At 46.1% G+C, this 15248-nt stretch overlaps 1 protein-coding gene across 8 annotated transcripts in view; it reads left to right on the top strand.

The window, feature by feature from the left end:
• Positions 1-4836: 4836 nt before the first annotated feature.
• ZNF384 (zinc finger protein 384) overlaps positions 4837-15248 on the top strand; it is a 30670-nt gene continuing 20258 nt past the window's right edge. For 3 of the 8 annotated variants that reach the window (XM_060269167.2, XM_060269168.2, XM_060269172.2), the window contains exons 1-4: positions 6706-7079; positions 12073-12143; positions 12233-12473; positions 14549-14867. In XM_060269167.2, coding sequence (XP_060125150.2) covers positions 6791-7079; positions 12073-12143; positions 12233-12473; positions 14549-14867 — 920 coding nt within the window. In that variant the 5' untranslated portion in view covers positions 6706-6790. Of the gene's footprint in view, positions 7080-10271; positions 11588-12072; positions 12144-12232; positions 12474-14548; positions 14868-15248 lie in introns of those variants that run through there. The other 5 variants (XM_035140918.3, XM_035140916.3, XM_060269171.2 and 2 more) reach the window with 5 other exon arrangements.

Here is a 15248-nt window from a genome sequence, read left to right on the forward strand (position 1 = left end):
AGGTCACCCAGCAGCTGCATGTGGAGGAGTGGGGAAGCGAACCTGGTTCACCAGATTACGAGTCTACCGCTCTTAACCACTACACCACGCTGGCTCTCCATTGTGGACTTTCCGGATATGTGTTTGTAGCACTGCTAGTGTGAGAGAGAAAGGGGGTGTCAGAGGAGGAGGACACACAAGCGAATTCCGCCACCTGCAAAAGCTGAGAGTTTTGAGGTTCTAAGAAGGACAGCAAGAAAATTGGTGCCAGTAAGACAGCTTGCAAGCCCTAATCCAAGGGCAAACCAGCACCACAGATTGAGGCAGCCTTATTCTCTCCCCTGTGAGGACTGTGGTTCTAGAGCAGAGGAGCTAGGAAACTGGAACTGGCGCAGAAACTCTTCAGCGGCCTCCGCAAGCAACAACCCCTAGGTTTCTTTTGGGTGTAGCTGTGATGGTGGGATGAAGCCAACACAAATCTGTAGTGTAGATATGCCCCCAAGTGGACTTTTTCAGAAAAGTGATGTGGTGATGAGGCAGCATCTTTGCTTACAGATCTTTCTGGCGAAGGGGTGGGGGAGAAGACAGCACACAGGGTGGTAACGTATAGTGCATTCTTTCACGAGAAAGACAGTGGCTGGGATTAAATATTAACATTGGCTGGCCCAGTGATGTAGGAAATGAGCAATAGAAGGTAGGAGCTTGCCCTAGGTTTCTTTTGGGTGTAGCAGGGAACCAGGCAGAGGGCCTTCTCGGTAGTGGCACCCACCCTGTGGAATGCCCTCCCACTAGAGGTCAAGGAGAACAACAATTACCAGACCTTTAGAAGGCATCTTAAGGCAGCCCTGTTTAGGAAAGCTTTTAATGTTTGATGGATTTCTGTATTTTGGTGTTTTGTTGGAAGCCGCCCAGAGTGGCTGGGGGAACCCGGCCAGATGGGTGGGGTATAAATAATACATTATTATTATTATTATTATTATTATTATTATTATTATTATTGCCCTATGTAGATGCTACTGTTAATGTTTAGCTCGGGCTTCGGGCAGAACAATGCAAAAAGCAGCATACTCTCAAAATGGAGAGTTGGCAGCCACTGCCACACCAGCAGAACACCCGCCTTATCCAGTGCATCATTAGCCCTAGAGGGGAGGACAAGACCACACAACCCCAAAATAGTTGAGTTTGGGAAGTAGGCTGTACGCCGAAGACCCTCCTAACCCCTGGATCTCGCGAGCGTTAAAACATAAGCCAGGTTCGCTTCTTGGTAAGGCGATCACCCAGGTGATGAGCCATTAAGGGGAACAAAGGAAAGGGGCTCTGGGCGAGGTGGCAAATGGGTGGGGGCCCTCCCCCAACTTGTAGGTAGAGCGAGAGTTGAATTTGTTTGGAGTGACGTTAGCTAGAAGAAAAGCAGCAAGCTGGGAACAGAGAGAGAGAGAATCATGACTGATTTCTGTTTGAATGCAAGGCTGCGGCTATGGTCACCGCCACATGCCTCCAGAGAGTGTCATTCTATATGGATGATATCACTGCCCCAGGCAGCCCAGAGCATACCTGGCAATGACAGAAACAAATCATCCCCATGCTTGCATCAAGCACAGAGGTCGTGGGGTGTCAGGATGACATGTCAGCATGCCCCACTGCGGGCTGACATCATGTGTGCATTCTGTGGGGCATGCTTGCATGGCGTGCTGATGTCATATATCTACAGCCCCCTCAATCGCGGGGGGCATGAATGGAGCGAGGCTTCCACTGAATAATTGCCCATCAGCCAGGATCACTCAGATCTAGTATTGCATCCTAAATAAAAACATGTTTTGCCTCAAAACTTTTTTTTTTTTTACAAAAGAGTTAGAAATCTTTGGAATATCTTCTGTGACAGGTTCGAGATGATGTGCTTCAGTTATGTAATATGTAGCTTAGCTACAAAGGGATTGATAAATATCCACACTTTCTCCCCTTTTTGGTTAAACACTGTAGGCAGTCAGTGTCATTACTTATTTGTCTGCAAATCTTAAAACAAAATACAAAACATTAATCATCTGGCTGCTTTTGAGCAGCAGTTTTGCAGTAAAAATCTGGTAATAAATTAAACTGCAGATATATGTAGCTAGACGTATTAATAGTCAATATATAAAGGGGCTACATGCTTACTTTCTGTAGTTAAAATATACCAGCTCTTTGCTTTTAATCTAAAATTTATGCATTTTCTTCCTCTTCCTTTATCATCTCTTTTGCATTTATTATGGTGAAAGGCAACAGCTTTAAAATATTGATTATGACAGCTAAGGAAATAAACCCATGGGAAGGTTCCTTGTAATATCCATCATTTTCTGGCTTATGCTTCAAAAGAAAGCTATTTCCTTTGCAGTTCCCCATTTGTTGATATGATCAAAATTCATTCATCTTCATCATCTTCATCTTTTTCTTCTTCACTGGTGTTTGCCTCACTTGCCACAAGATAAACTTGCATTTTATTAAAAAGCATTTGCTTCTACCAGTTCCCCCTTTTGATGTTGATGAATTCATACATACAGACTGATTATAAAACAAAAGCAAGCAAAAAGCTGCTCTGTTCTGTTTATAACATTGTTTTATATAGTTGTTATTCTGTAATTTATTAGATAGGTATAGATATATAATTTATATAATTGTTTTATATAAATCAGGTCATCATTTTAATTTCATTTCACTTTTAATTTGTATACTGCCTTTCCATATTGCTATACACAAGGCGGTTCACAAGCTGAAGAAACAACAAAATAGCAAAGATCACACACGTAAGAATCTGATCCAATAAAAAAAAAAGTCACTATAACTTTAAAAGAGACAATGTATCAAATCAAGCAATATTCAATAATCCATTAGAATATGATAGTAAACAGTAAAATTAAAGATCAGCAAATAGTAATTAAACATTTGTTCATGTGACCCTTTTTTGTGTCATAAAATTTGTTAATTCAAAAGTGGACTTCCCTGCAGCCTGCCATGATCCCCGTAGCTTCTTCAAAAGATAAGTGCCAAGTGCAATTGTTGGAGGAAATTGTCATGTGCCGTTATGCTGTCCAGACCTCCTCAAAGAACATCTCACTGTTCATTGGATAGGCTGTGTTTGCAAAGGACACTTGCTCTCTGCTTCCTGGTCAGGTGAATTCAGCTCAGTGCCTCCGCCACCCCCTTGCAGGTTGTAGCCCACTAGGATTGGACAATACCTGTGTCCTGTTGCTGGCCTGAGCATCTAGCAGAGGGGAACTCTGGTCTTTGAGGTTCCATCTGTGTGTCATGGCTAACAGCCAGTTTTTAAGAACGGGAGCAAGGGTAGCGCATTTGAAGTCATCCTCTGTGGCAAGTCATGGTGGTGCCTGAAACAGAATTTAAAATGCTATCCCCATTTCTACTGTTTACATAATTCATGCATAGGCTTCACTGAAATGCACAAGAGTTATGTAGCCCAAATTCGTTTCAGTGAGACTTATGCAAGAAAATTTCCCAGAGGTTTGTGTTCCATGTTAAATAGTGGGATGTGAAATCTGTTTCAGGTAGCAAAATGACTTGGGACTGCTAAAAACATTTGCTGTATCCCATCTTCAAGGTTGGTACAATTCCGTTCCCTGCAGACATCATTTGCACTTTTATTCATACAGTATTAAAATGTACAAGCTGTGTTTTGGCTTTAAGGGGCTCTAAAGCAATGCACGACAATCATAAAACGAACACACAAAATTTAAAAGCAAGAAATGTGCTAAAATGTTCAGCAGCACAAAAAGCAAAAGGAGAGCTCATTCAGCAAGCAGAGTCAAAGAGTGAAACTGTGAGTAGGTGTGTGAATCGGAGCTTATTTCTATGGTTGATCTCTGAAGCTCATAGTACGGTATATGTATATAGATTGATTTGACATAAATAGGACATGAGATTCTGCACCGTGAACCTTGCTTGATCTTGGTAGAAGTCTGATACCAGCCTCAACTCCAAACACATCCTGAAGGCATTCAGGCATATCCTGAGTTCCTCACACTTTGCATAAAGGTCAATGCATGTAAATAAAGTTGCCAAGTATGGTGTATTCAGACTCCCAAATGGGAGTCATCAAGGTCATGGTGAGGCAGACAACAGACAAAAAGGTAGCCTGTTCAAGTCACTAGGATGACTTTCACTCAAAACACTGAACTTGCAAGATGGGCAAAGCAGGCAAGAAATTCTGGGATAAATTCAAAAGCACAATAAAACCAGCTGTTCATCTCAAGGCCCCCCCTCCACTGGCATGCCTTGATCAGAAGTATACAAAGCAGGGGTGCCCAAACTTTCCTGCCTGAAGGGAACATGTGTGAGGGCCGACCAAAGTTGTTGACCTTTTTTTAGGATTGAAGTTGTTGAGCTTTTTTTTGGATTTTACCCCAGGAAATAAACTGCCACAGGGGCCGGATTGAACCAACTGGCAGGTCAGATTAGGCCCCCAAAACGGACTTTGGACACGCCTGGAAAGGAATCCTAAAATTTGGAATCAGTGGCTCTCCTAGCTCCAACGATGACCTTCATTCAGTGCTCCCAAGAACACACATACGCTTAGAAACAGGTATAGCCTACTCTCCTTCCCTCCACCTCCATTTCTTAAATTAGTGCTCACTTCTGTAGGATTTTGAGAACGAGTAGGGATTATTCCACTCTTTAGATCAAGGTGTGTACAGTATGTATGGTTGGATTTGCTGCCCGCTTAAATTGTAATTTCACTGTCTGAAACAAGCTTTCTTAGTCAATGTGTCAATATACAGCTGTTTGCTTGCCTCTAAAAATTACTGGGTCACCAGTCTTGCATTTAAGAGGTCTTTAGGATTACCAGTCCAGAATAAACTACTGGATATCAGGTGTTTTATTTAGACAGGAATAGAGGCAAACACATATTCACAAATGGGCACACATTATAACTCCAGCAAAAGATCTTAAACCTCTCATTGGTTGTGTGAATACATGTCTGTGCTGGACATGCATGTTGGTTTAGATACCTGCTGTAATAAGACTAATTAGAGGGAGCAAACCATCCCACTATTGAAGGCCTAGTGAAGCAACACTGTCTTCACCATCTTCTTAAAGGTTTTCAGGAAAAGGGCTAGACAAGTCTCCCAAGTTTCAGAGTTGGGAACTTCAACTAAGGTGGTTATGTCTGGTATACTCACTGGGGGTGGGGAAGCAAGATCACGTGGGAGTAAAATCTGTTGGGCGTAGTTTTTTTTTCCTTTTAGATATACTATAGTGGGTAATTTTCCATCGCATTGTAGATGAAAACCACCAACTGTGTAAACAATACACCTCTCCACTAGTTCTTGCCTCTTGCATTACCTCATTGCTGAAGTAGCATGTAACACCACTGTTAAACCAATGAGTGATATTGAATGTTAGTCATACTCAAAGTAGACCCACTGAAACCAATGGGTCTACATTATGGCTAATACTGGCAATCACTCAATAAAGACTCTGGGTGTGGGGGAATCACACATCCATTTTTAATATCCATTTAGTAGCAAGGACAACATAATTCAATGGCAAGCACAATAATTATGGCCTATACAGTGCCCTTCATCCTAAGATCACATGGTAATCTACAATACAAGAGCTGAAAAACACACACCTTATTAGCAGAGACAGACTTTAGTCTTTCAAATTTCAGCAATTTCTGAAAGACCTGAATTCGGTGCCCCCCCACTCTCACTTTGTTCTGTACTCAGCACCCAGTACCCTAAATCTGCTTCTGTATATTAGTAACATAAACAATAAACAAGACATAGGCACCCCAGTGTTTGCCAGCCATTCCAATGCATTTGTATTTATTAGGCAATAATAATACAGGTGGTGACCATTTTGCACACATCCAAATGACAAGTGACTGCCAAAGCGCAAGTCCTTTTGGACCTGGAAGAGGGCGGAAGGGGCTTATGCGCGTTCCACCGATGGACACAGGGGCCAGGAACTGAACCCTCATGCAAATTGTTCTCCCCCTGTAATAATAAACACTCTACAGAGCAGGACTGGGGACTGCTTCTTCCTGGCCCCTGAGGCAGAAATGCCTTTCCCGCTTAACCTCTGAGTAACCTCAGAAAGATAAAAGGTTGGCGTTTCCTTTAAAACGGCAGCCGAGAGACCGAGCTCGGGAAAGGGATCCGAAATATCCCACTGGGGGAGGGAGAAAAAGAGAGACCCTAACCCCCCCCCGGCTGCAGCCATCACCCCAGTGCGGCTATCTGGCCAAAAGCCTGGAGAAAGGGCCGAGGAAGGCAACGCGAGCGAGCCAGCCCTCTTTACCGATTTAACTCGGGGGCAGCTATTACTATTTATTTGCTTACTAAATCTGTATACCGCCCTCCACCCGTAGATCTCAGGGCGGTTTACAACATAAAAAATACAGGTACAAGCCAAAAACAACAACAACATGCATAATGGAAACAAAACAGTAGCCTCCCCATAGGAGGGGAAAACAGGCTTCAAGCCCGTAGCTGAGGGGAGCCGCCCCGCCAGACCCGGTCCCTACGGCTGCCGTTGTCGCGCCCGCTGCCCTCTGTTTTGGAACTCCGGTTTTCGGCCGCCGTCCCCGTCACTTCCGGCGCGCGCGAGGGGGGGATTGGGAAGGGGCCCTCTGTCCAGCCGTAAGCTCTCCGGGAGCCCCGGAAGTTTTAGTTGCCAGACCCCGCCCCCTCGCCCTCGGAAGTGACTCGCGGCCCCCTTTTCCGGTGAGGAGGAGGAGGAGGCTGCCGTTGCCGCCACTTGGGCCAGAGCCTGGGGGCTGCCTCCGGGGGCCGGGCCGGGCGGGAGGAGCCGGGCGATGGGCAGCGGGCGGGAAAACATGAGCGGCTTCCCTCGGCAAGGAGCCCTCTCGGGCCTAGGTCACCCGGAAACGGAAGACAAGGGCTGCCTGCTGTCCGCCTGGCTGTCCGCGGGAGCGTCGGTGGCGGCGGCGGCGGGAGGAGGAGGAGGCGGCATCGTCGGCGGTGGCGGCTCCGGGGCTGCCCCACCTCAGCTCGTGGCCCGTGCGCCGCTGGACTCCGCGTCGGCCCGGCCGCTGTTCCCTGCCTCGGCCCGGGCAGGGCGGAGAGCAAGGGGCCGCGGGCGGGGTCAGTGCGAGCGAAGGGACGCGGCGGGGGTGGCTGCTGGGGGCTGGGAGGCTGACGGGCGGAGGGTCGGGGGCTGGCGGTTCTCTGAGGCGGCGGGGCGGGTTGCTGAACGGCGTGCAGGTGGCTGGGGGCTCGGGGACCGGGAGAAGGGAGCCCGCTTCTCTCGTCGCGTTATGTACGGCGGTTTGGAGGGCTTGAAAGGGTGGCGGGGGTTCAGTCAGGTTTGCGGAGGGTAAGGTGGTCGGTGCCCACGTGGAACCTCCATGGTCAGAGGCAGCATCCCGCTGAACGCCAGAAGCTGGGGACAGACAGCATAGTGGGTAGGGGTGTGTGTGTGGCTTCATGCCCAGCTAGTGGTGCTCTCTATAGGCGTTTGGCCCATGGCCTGATCTGATAGAGTTTTCCTTATGGGCTTAAATGGGTTCCTCATTTCGCTTTTCTCCCAGGGGCAAGGGCTGCATATGCTTCCCCACTGAATTATCCTCTTTTTTCAGTGTACAGCTTTTAAGTGCATTACAGTTCTCTTGTGGGCTGCAGTGTGAATGCTGAAACAAACCTTCCTCACTCCAGTTCTAAAATGTGGCTTCTTGAACTGCTGTGGTTTTGTGCAGGGAGGGCATTTGGGTTACATGGAAGCAGGTGGCAAAACAGAGTTCCAGAAAGGAGAGGACTTGTAGTAGGTGGATCATGCCCACTGGATAAGTTGCTGCTTTGTTTTTATATTTTCTTGTATGTTCTGGGGGGTGGTGTCTAATGTTTTTATATTTAACATTGGATAGACATAGCTTAGCATTGCAATATAAGAGTTCTTGCTCCCCACAATCTGAATTGTAAACAGGGTGTTTGTATCTGCAATTTCTTTTTTCTTTGCTGGAGTGCTGTGGGTTTAACCACAGAGCCTAGGGCTTGCTGATCAGAAGGTCGGCGGTTTGAATCCCCGCAACGGGGTGAGCTCCTGTTGTTCGGTCCCTGCTCCTGCCATCCTAGCAGTTCGAAAGCGGGAAGGTAAACGACGTTTCCGTGTGTTGCTCTGGTTCGCCAGAAGTGGCTTTGTCATGCTGGCCACGTGACCTGGAAGCTGTACGCCGGCTCCCTTGGCCAATAACGCAAGATGAGCGCGCAACCCCAGAGTCGGTCAGGACTGGACCTAATGGTCAGGGGTCCCTTTACCCTTAAAAGCACCTCATCTTGCTCTCAGGCCTTTCAGGGGCACAGGTCCTAGTTTGCAATCTGCATTGATGTATCAGATATTAGTAGCTAGTCCCCTGAAATATGGCACTTGAGTACACTTATTTCTGTATAAGGTACTATCCCTTCTCTGTAGCTTGTTTAATTGTCCATAGTACTTTATAGTCCAGCCTGAGGCATTAGGGCATGTCATTTTAGGAGCTGAAACTTAATTTTTGCAAATTTCTTTGGTGAGGGCTCTTAAAAATAAGTTTTTGGGTGCAAGGAATTAAAATCTGTTATTTTTGTGATTGAACAACATTTAAATTACTTTTTGAAAACATTTTTTAAATTTTTATTTTCTGAAAATGTCAGGTAATATAATATAACCAACTGCAAGTGCTTGACAATCATTTTTAATGGTTTCTTTACGATTTTGCACACATGTTACTTACCAAGCAAAACTAAAATATATGAATTTAACCAAAATATATTTTGAGTTCTCAGGTCCTTAGCACCCCTCATTTTTTGAATTTGAAAGTTGAAAAATTAAACACGCCCTCCTGAGGCATGCCCAATAAGTTTGGTTGGCTTTGAACAATCGGCGATATCAAGAATAATGTTTCTTAATAGTTCTGTTGCTCCATATTTAATCTTTGATGGAAACCCTTGGGAACTCCGTAATTATAAGTTGGAGGTGAATGAAATTTGAATATGTGGCAGCATGTTAGTAATCAATGTGGTCTTTCTGCAGATTGTTCTGTTTTGTCAGTAAATACAAACTTTGGTTGGAATGTTTGTTTGTATTGCTTTAAAGTTGCACTGGTAACCCTTGATGGGTGACTGGAGGTGAGAAAAAAGGTTTATTTGGCTTATCTTTGACAATAGAAATAACCTTTCTGTATAATTCAATTCTAAAGTTACCACCAAGGAAGTATGCATAGGATAGCAACCATTGTTCATTAGAGGTCATTGGGGGCCTGTGTTGCATGTTTTGTATTAGAAAATATGTATGCATTATCATATTAAGTAAACTTTCCATTGTGGAAGTTGTGCTGTGGTGTAAAACTCACATTTTCTCCATGTTTATTTTACAAAATTCCGTAAAACTATCTTTCCTTAGCTGTTGTTCCTACTTAAATTAAGGCTCAACTACGGGAACATGATTTATTGGCAACACTCTACTGGCATGCACTTCAGATGTATAATAATGAAATATTGTGGGTGGCTCTGGACGTGACTTTAAAAAATAAAGTAACATTTTCCTGGCATGTCTGTCATAAAATGTAAAGGGTGTATGATGAGGTGAAACATCCAGGACATACCCATAAGGATGTCAGTTGTGTTTTATAAAAATTCACCATTGCATTTTCTGTTTGGGGTATTCTTTTAGTACTCTGACTCTTGCAGTGAAGTTTTTTCAAAGGTCTACAGGTCTTTCAAAGGCCTCCAGACTGAAGGAAAAATTAAGATTGGATGGCACTGATCAAGCATATCCTATTTTAGGGAGTTGTGTACTAACAGCATGGGAGTGACTACAAATAGGGAGTCCGGACCCAGGACTTTGGTGTTTTGTTGACACATATGGGAGAGAGAAAAGGTTTTTTTAATGTCCTGTTGATCTCAGAGGATTCAGAACTAAGAGACATATCCTTTGGCTCAACAAAGTCAGCAGAACATTTGGGCCATATGGCTCCACCTCATTGCATCCCAATGGGCTGAAGCAAATGAGACCTCTTTCGAACTTCCAGTATTCAGCAATCATTAATAGACTTCAGAATGATGAAATGCAAGGTTCTTTATCTGCTGCCTGTGTCCTCGGTTACAGGCAAGTAGCTGTGTTGGTCTGCCATAGTCGAAACAAAATTAAAAAATTCCTTCCAGTAGCACCTTAGAGACCAGCTAAGTTTGTCATTGGTATGAGCTTTCGTGTGCATGCACACTTCTTCAGATACATTGAAACAGAAGTCACCAGACCCTTATATATTGTGAGAGGGTGGGGAGGGGTGGTGGGAATGGGTGATTGGCTGATAGGTGTGGTAAACCTGTTGACGACTGTTAACGACTGCAATTGGTCTTACAGGAAAAAGCAAGGGGTGAGATGGCTAAAAATAGCTTTATCATGTATAATGAGATAAGAATCCAATGTCCCTATTCAGACCAGGTCTCTCCATGGTTTTAAGTTTGGTAATAAGTTCCAATTTAGCAACTTCTCTTTCCAGTTTATTTCTGAAATTCTTTTGTAATAAGACAGATACTTTGAGATCTTGTATAGAATGTCCTGGGAGACTGAAGTGTTCTCCTACTGGTTTCTCTGTCTTGTGATTCCTGATGTCAGATTTATGTCCGTTTATCCTTTGGCGTAGCGTTTGGCCTGTTTGTCCAATATAGAGAGCTGAAGGGCACTGTTGGCATTTGATGGCATACACAATGTTAGAAGGTGAACAATTAAATAGTCCTGAGATGGTATGTTTGATGTTGTTGGGGCCAGTAATGGTGTTGTGGGGCTACCTTTGAAGGTGACCCGGAAACTACAACTAATCCAGAATGCGGCAGCTAGACTGGTGACTGGGAGCGGCCGCCGAGACCACATAACACCGGTCCTGAAAGACCTACATTGGCTCCCAGTACGTTTCCGAGCACAATTCAAAGTGTTGGTGTTGACCTTTAAAGCCCTAAACGGCCTCGGTCCGGTATACCTGAAGGAGCGTCTCCACCCCCATCGTTCTGCCCGGACACTGAGGTCCAGCTCCGAGGGCCTTCTGGCGGTTCCCTCACTACGAGAAGCCAAGTTACAGGGAACCAGGCAGAGGGCCTTCTCGGTAGTGGCACCCACCCTGTGGAATGCCCTCCCACTAGAGGTCAAAGAGAACAACAATTACCAGACCTTTAGAAGGCATCTCAAGGCAGCCCTGTTTAGGGAAGCTTTTAATGTTTGATGGATTTCTGTATTTTAATGTTTGATGGATCTCTGTATTTTAGAATTTCTGTTTTGTTGGAAGCCGCCCAGAGTGGCTGGGGGAACCCGGCCAGATGGGCGGGGTATAAATAATAAATTATTATTATTATTATTATTATTATTGTCTGGGTGTATGTGGCAGCAAAGTTGTCATCTGGGTTTATTGCTGGCTCTGGTACCAGTGTCCATGTTAAGTCTGGTGGCTGTATTATTGTGGGTGAGGAGTTGCTTAAGATTGGGTGGCTGTCTGTAGGCAATGAAAGGTCTTCCTCCCAGAGCTTGAGAAGAGAACCGTCATTGTCAAGGTTGTTAGGAATTGTTCTGCAGTTCTGTCATCCAAAGTTCCACACCAAGGAAGGTATTCGTTTTGTTTAAGATTTTGGTAATATTGCAACCATGCGCATTTGTGCAACATCTCCCTTTCTGTATTTTGTTTGTCATCTGGGCAAAGTTTCAGGAGAAAAGCAAGAGAAACATGAATGTTCCCCCCCCCCCCCAGCTCCTGCCATGTTGGTCTAAGCAGCACAAAATTCTCGTCTTTCTATGAAGCCCATAGGTGGGATTCAACTAACAACTCCTATTAGCTTAAGAGAGCTTCACCCTCCTTCCTCATCCTCCAAAATTGTCTCAGGTGGATGTTGAGAGACCCCCAAAGCAGTGCACTGGAAGGAAGAGTGAAAATTTTGGATAATTTGGACTGTGGAACATAAGAGCATATTAGCAGCCCCCAATTTGCTTAGCAAGGTCATGGAGTGTCAGGAGTAGAGTTGGGGCTGTCTTGAAATAAGAAAGTCACTGTGTTTCAGTAGTAACATAAAAAGGTTCCCTGGTTTAACATCAACCCTTCTCTGTCTTTATCTCCCCCAGCTAGAATGGAAGAATCTCACTTCAACTCCTCCCCATATTTTTGGCCAGCAGTGCCCACAGTCTCAGGACAGGTAAGGAGTAACCAAGTAGCAACATGCTTCATGGAGTGTTTACCCCGTAGCTATTCTAAACTCTTCCCCTTTCCTCCTTCCCGCTGTAGATTGACAACAGTATGTTCATTAACAAGATGAAGGAGCAGCTCTTGCCCTCAGAGAAGGGCTGCGGTCTGGCTCCTGCCCACTATCCCACCCTACTGACTGTACCCACCTCTGTGGCCCTTCCCACCAACATTTCTATGGATTCTGACACCAAGCCAGAACAGCTTACTCCACACAGTCAGGCTTCCGTGACGCAGAACATCACTGTGGTGCCTGTGCAGTCTGCTGGGCTCATGACAACAGGTGAGAGGATTGGGCGGGTGTAGTAGCAGTGGAGGGGTGCAGCTCAAAGAAACGGTGCTTGGGCCATTCTTGGTCAAAGAGCAAGACTAATCCTTGTCTCAGATGGTTAAAAAAAGAAGAGCATGCTGTCCGAACGCACAGTATGGCCTGAATGCTTCTGTCCCATAAAATACCTAACTATCCACTTGTTGCCTAGATGAGTGTCTTGGTTTCAGTCCTGTACAGTGGTACCTTGGAAGTCGAATGGAATACATTCCGGAAGTCCTTTCAACTTCCTAAACATTCGAAAACCAAGGCGCGACTTCCAATTGGCTGCAAGAAGCTCCTGCAGCCAATTAGAAACCGCAGCAGTCGCATTGGATGTTCAGGTTACAAAGAAGGTTCTCGGAACACTCGCTTCCGGGTTTGGGAGCCAAAACATTCGACTCACGAGGCATTCGGGATCTAAGGTGCAACTGTATTGTTTGTGTCTTTATTACACCCTTCCTCTGTTGTATTCACCAGCTCCCCTGCCTCTTGCCTACTTGGCTGGGAATGGAGGGGGGAGTTTGCATCTCAGTTCTGACGGTCAGCCCAACTGTTCTCAGGCAGCAATGTCAACTTCTCCTTATACAGTTTTCCTGCCCAGGAGCAGGAAAAGCCTGGAACAGGAGGTCCCAGTTAGGCCATGGGTTGCCCAGGCTCTTTGGGTTCTTTTGGCATGCAGCTGTCAACAATCCACAGCCTTCCTCAGATTTGGAGCTGGGCAGGGTTGGGGGATCACCAGCAAACGATCTCCACCTACCATTGCAGCTTCACAATTGAGAATAGGGCTGGGCAATAATCTAGTTTTCAACATTGTGATATATCTTCAGCTGAGAGTCCCATGGACTGTTAGAAGATCAAACCTATCCATTCTGAAGGAAATCAGCCCTGAGTGCTCACTGGAAGGACAGATCCTGAAGCTGAGGCTCCAATACTTTGGCCACCTCATGAGAAGAGAAGACTCCCTGGAAAAGACCCTGATGTTGGGAAAGATGGAGGGCACAAGGAGAAGGGGACGACAGAGGACAAGATGGTTGGACAGTGTTCTCGAAGCTATGAACATGAGTTTGACCAAACTGCGGGAGGCAGTGGAAGACAGGAGTGCCTGGCATGCTCTGGTCCATGGGGTCACGAAGAGTCGGACACGACTAAACAACAACAACAAACATCACGATATACTGATATATCACAGTGTCTGAAATAAGAATGGAGCAATGTAGAGGCATTGGCTGGCTTCATGGTTTTCCCCACACTGTGATTTTTGCATAAAACACACACATCATGATTCACAATATATTGCGAGGTCAAAAATAATGAAATCATTATCATGATACGGACTTGAAACCGGTTTTGGATGATATATCGCCCAGCCCTAACACATACCATGATTCGTGATATATTGCCAGGTCAAAAAAGAAAAATGAAACTGATAGCACAGTATGAACTGCCAGCCGGTTTGGGGTGATATATCAATAGATCACCCGGCCCTAATCGAGAGAAATCAGCCAATTCTCATGCTTTCCAAAAAAGAGCACCACAGTCATTGTGGTGGTGAGATTTGTTGAAAGCCAGCATTCAGTGCTCTTCCTCTCCCAGGGCCGGCTCATCATAGACCCCCGGTGGCGCAGTGCACCATGGCGCCGGCCCGCCAGGAGGGCGCCGCGAGCTGCGCCCGCCCGCTGACCAGCTGGTCCGCTGCGCGCGGCGCCCACCTGCCCACCGCGCTGGGAAACGGGGCGGGAGGGCGCCATAGAGATCGCGCTGTGTGCCCGCCCGCCGCGCAGCAGCGCCGCGCCCACCACGCTGGGAAACGGGGCGGAAGGGCGCCGGAGAGATCTGGCGCGCCATGGCGACAGGGGCGCTTAAGACGGCGCTGTCCTCTCCCCACCCCCTTTTATCCTCGCAGCAACCCAAGTCCTAGTCCGAGTCTTAATTACTGCATCATATGGAATGCCTTATGTGGCAAAACTGTTAAATGTGTAGGTCTTCTTTCCTTTGCCATCTTGAAAGATGGAGTTGGAATCTGACCCTTCCCTTTTTCCTCATTGCAGGTCCTGGCCTGGTGATCACTTCTCCCTCTGGTTCTCTGGTGACCACAGCCTCTTCCGTGCAAACCTTTCCCATCTCTGCACCAATGATTGTCTCAGCGCTTCCCCCTGGCTCCCAGGCAACTCTCCAAGTCGTACCTGACCTTTCCAAGAAGGGGGCCACGGAGGGTGGGGCAGCCGGAGGTGCTGGAGGTATAACCCCCAAAGCTCGTGGTCGAAAAAAGAAGCGGCTACAGGAATCTGGCCTGCCAGAGATGAGTGACCCTTTTGTGTTATCAAATGAGGATGATGAAGACCAGCACAAAGATGGCAAGACATACAGGTGTGGTTATGGGACTCAAAGTTGCATATGGGCAGCTAGTGTGCACTTTGAATTTTAGACTTAATTGGTTCGGGTTTAATCATGGTCTTGGCTCATGAACCAAACGTCATGGCATGGCTCAAGGGCCACTCTGGAATTAGCAATAAGATGAGCAACCAATGCTGGAATAATTGAATAAATGGTTAATTACAGAAATAAAAGATTAGTTACAGCAGCCGCATTCACATAGGACCAGCAACTATTTGAGTCGATCTCTAGAGGATCAGGACATATAGAATGAGAAGAAGCAATGTGTTGGTGCCATGATAATTGTGGACAGGGGGCAGCAATAGATGCCAGAAATACATGGCATCCCTTATAAGGCTTTTATAGGGGATGCCA

The sequence above is a fragment of the Zootoca vivipara genome, chromosome 15, assembly GCF_965207765.1.
Source record: "Zootoca vivipara chromosome 15, rZooViv2.hap1.1, whole genome shotgun sequence".
NCBI lineage: Eukaryota > Metazoa > Chordata > Lepidosauria > Squamata > Lacertidae > Zootoca > Zootoca vivipara.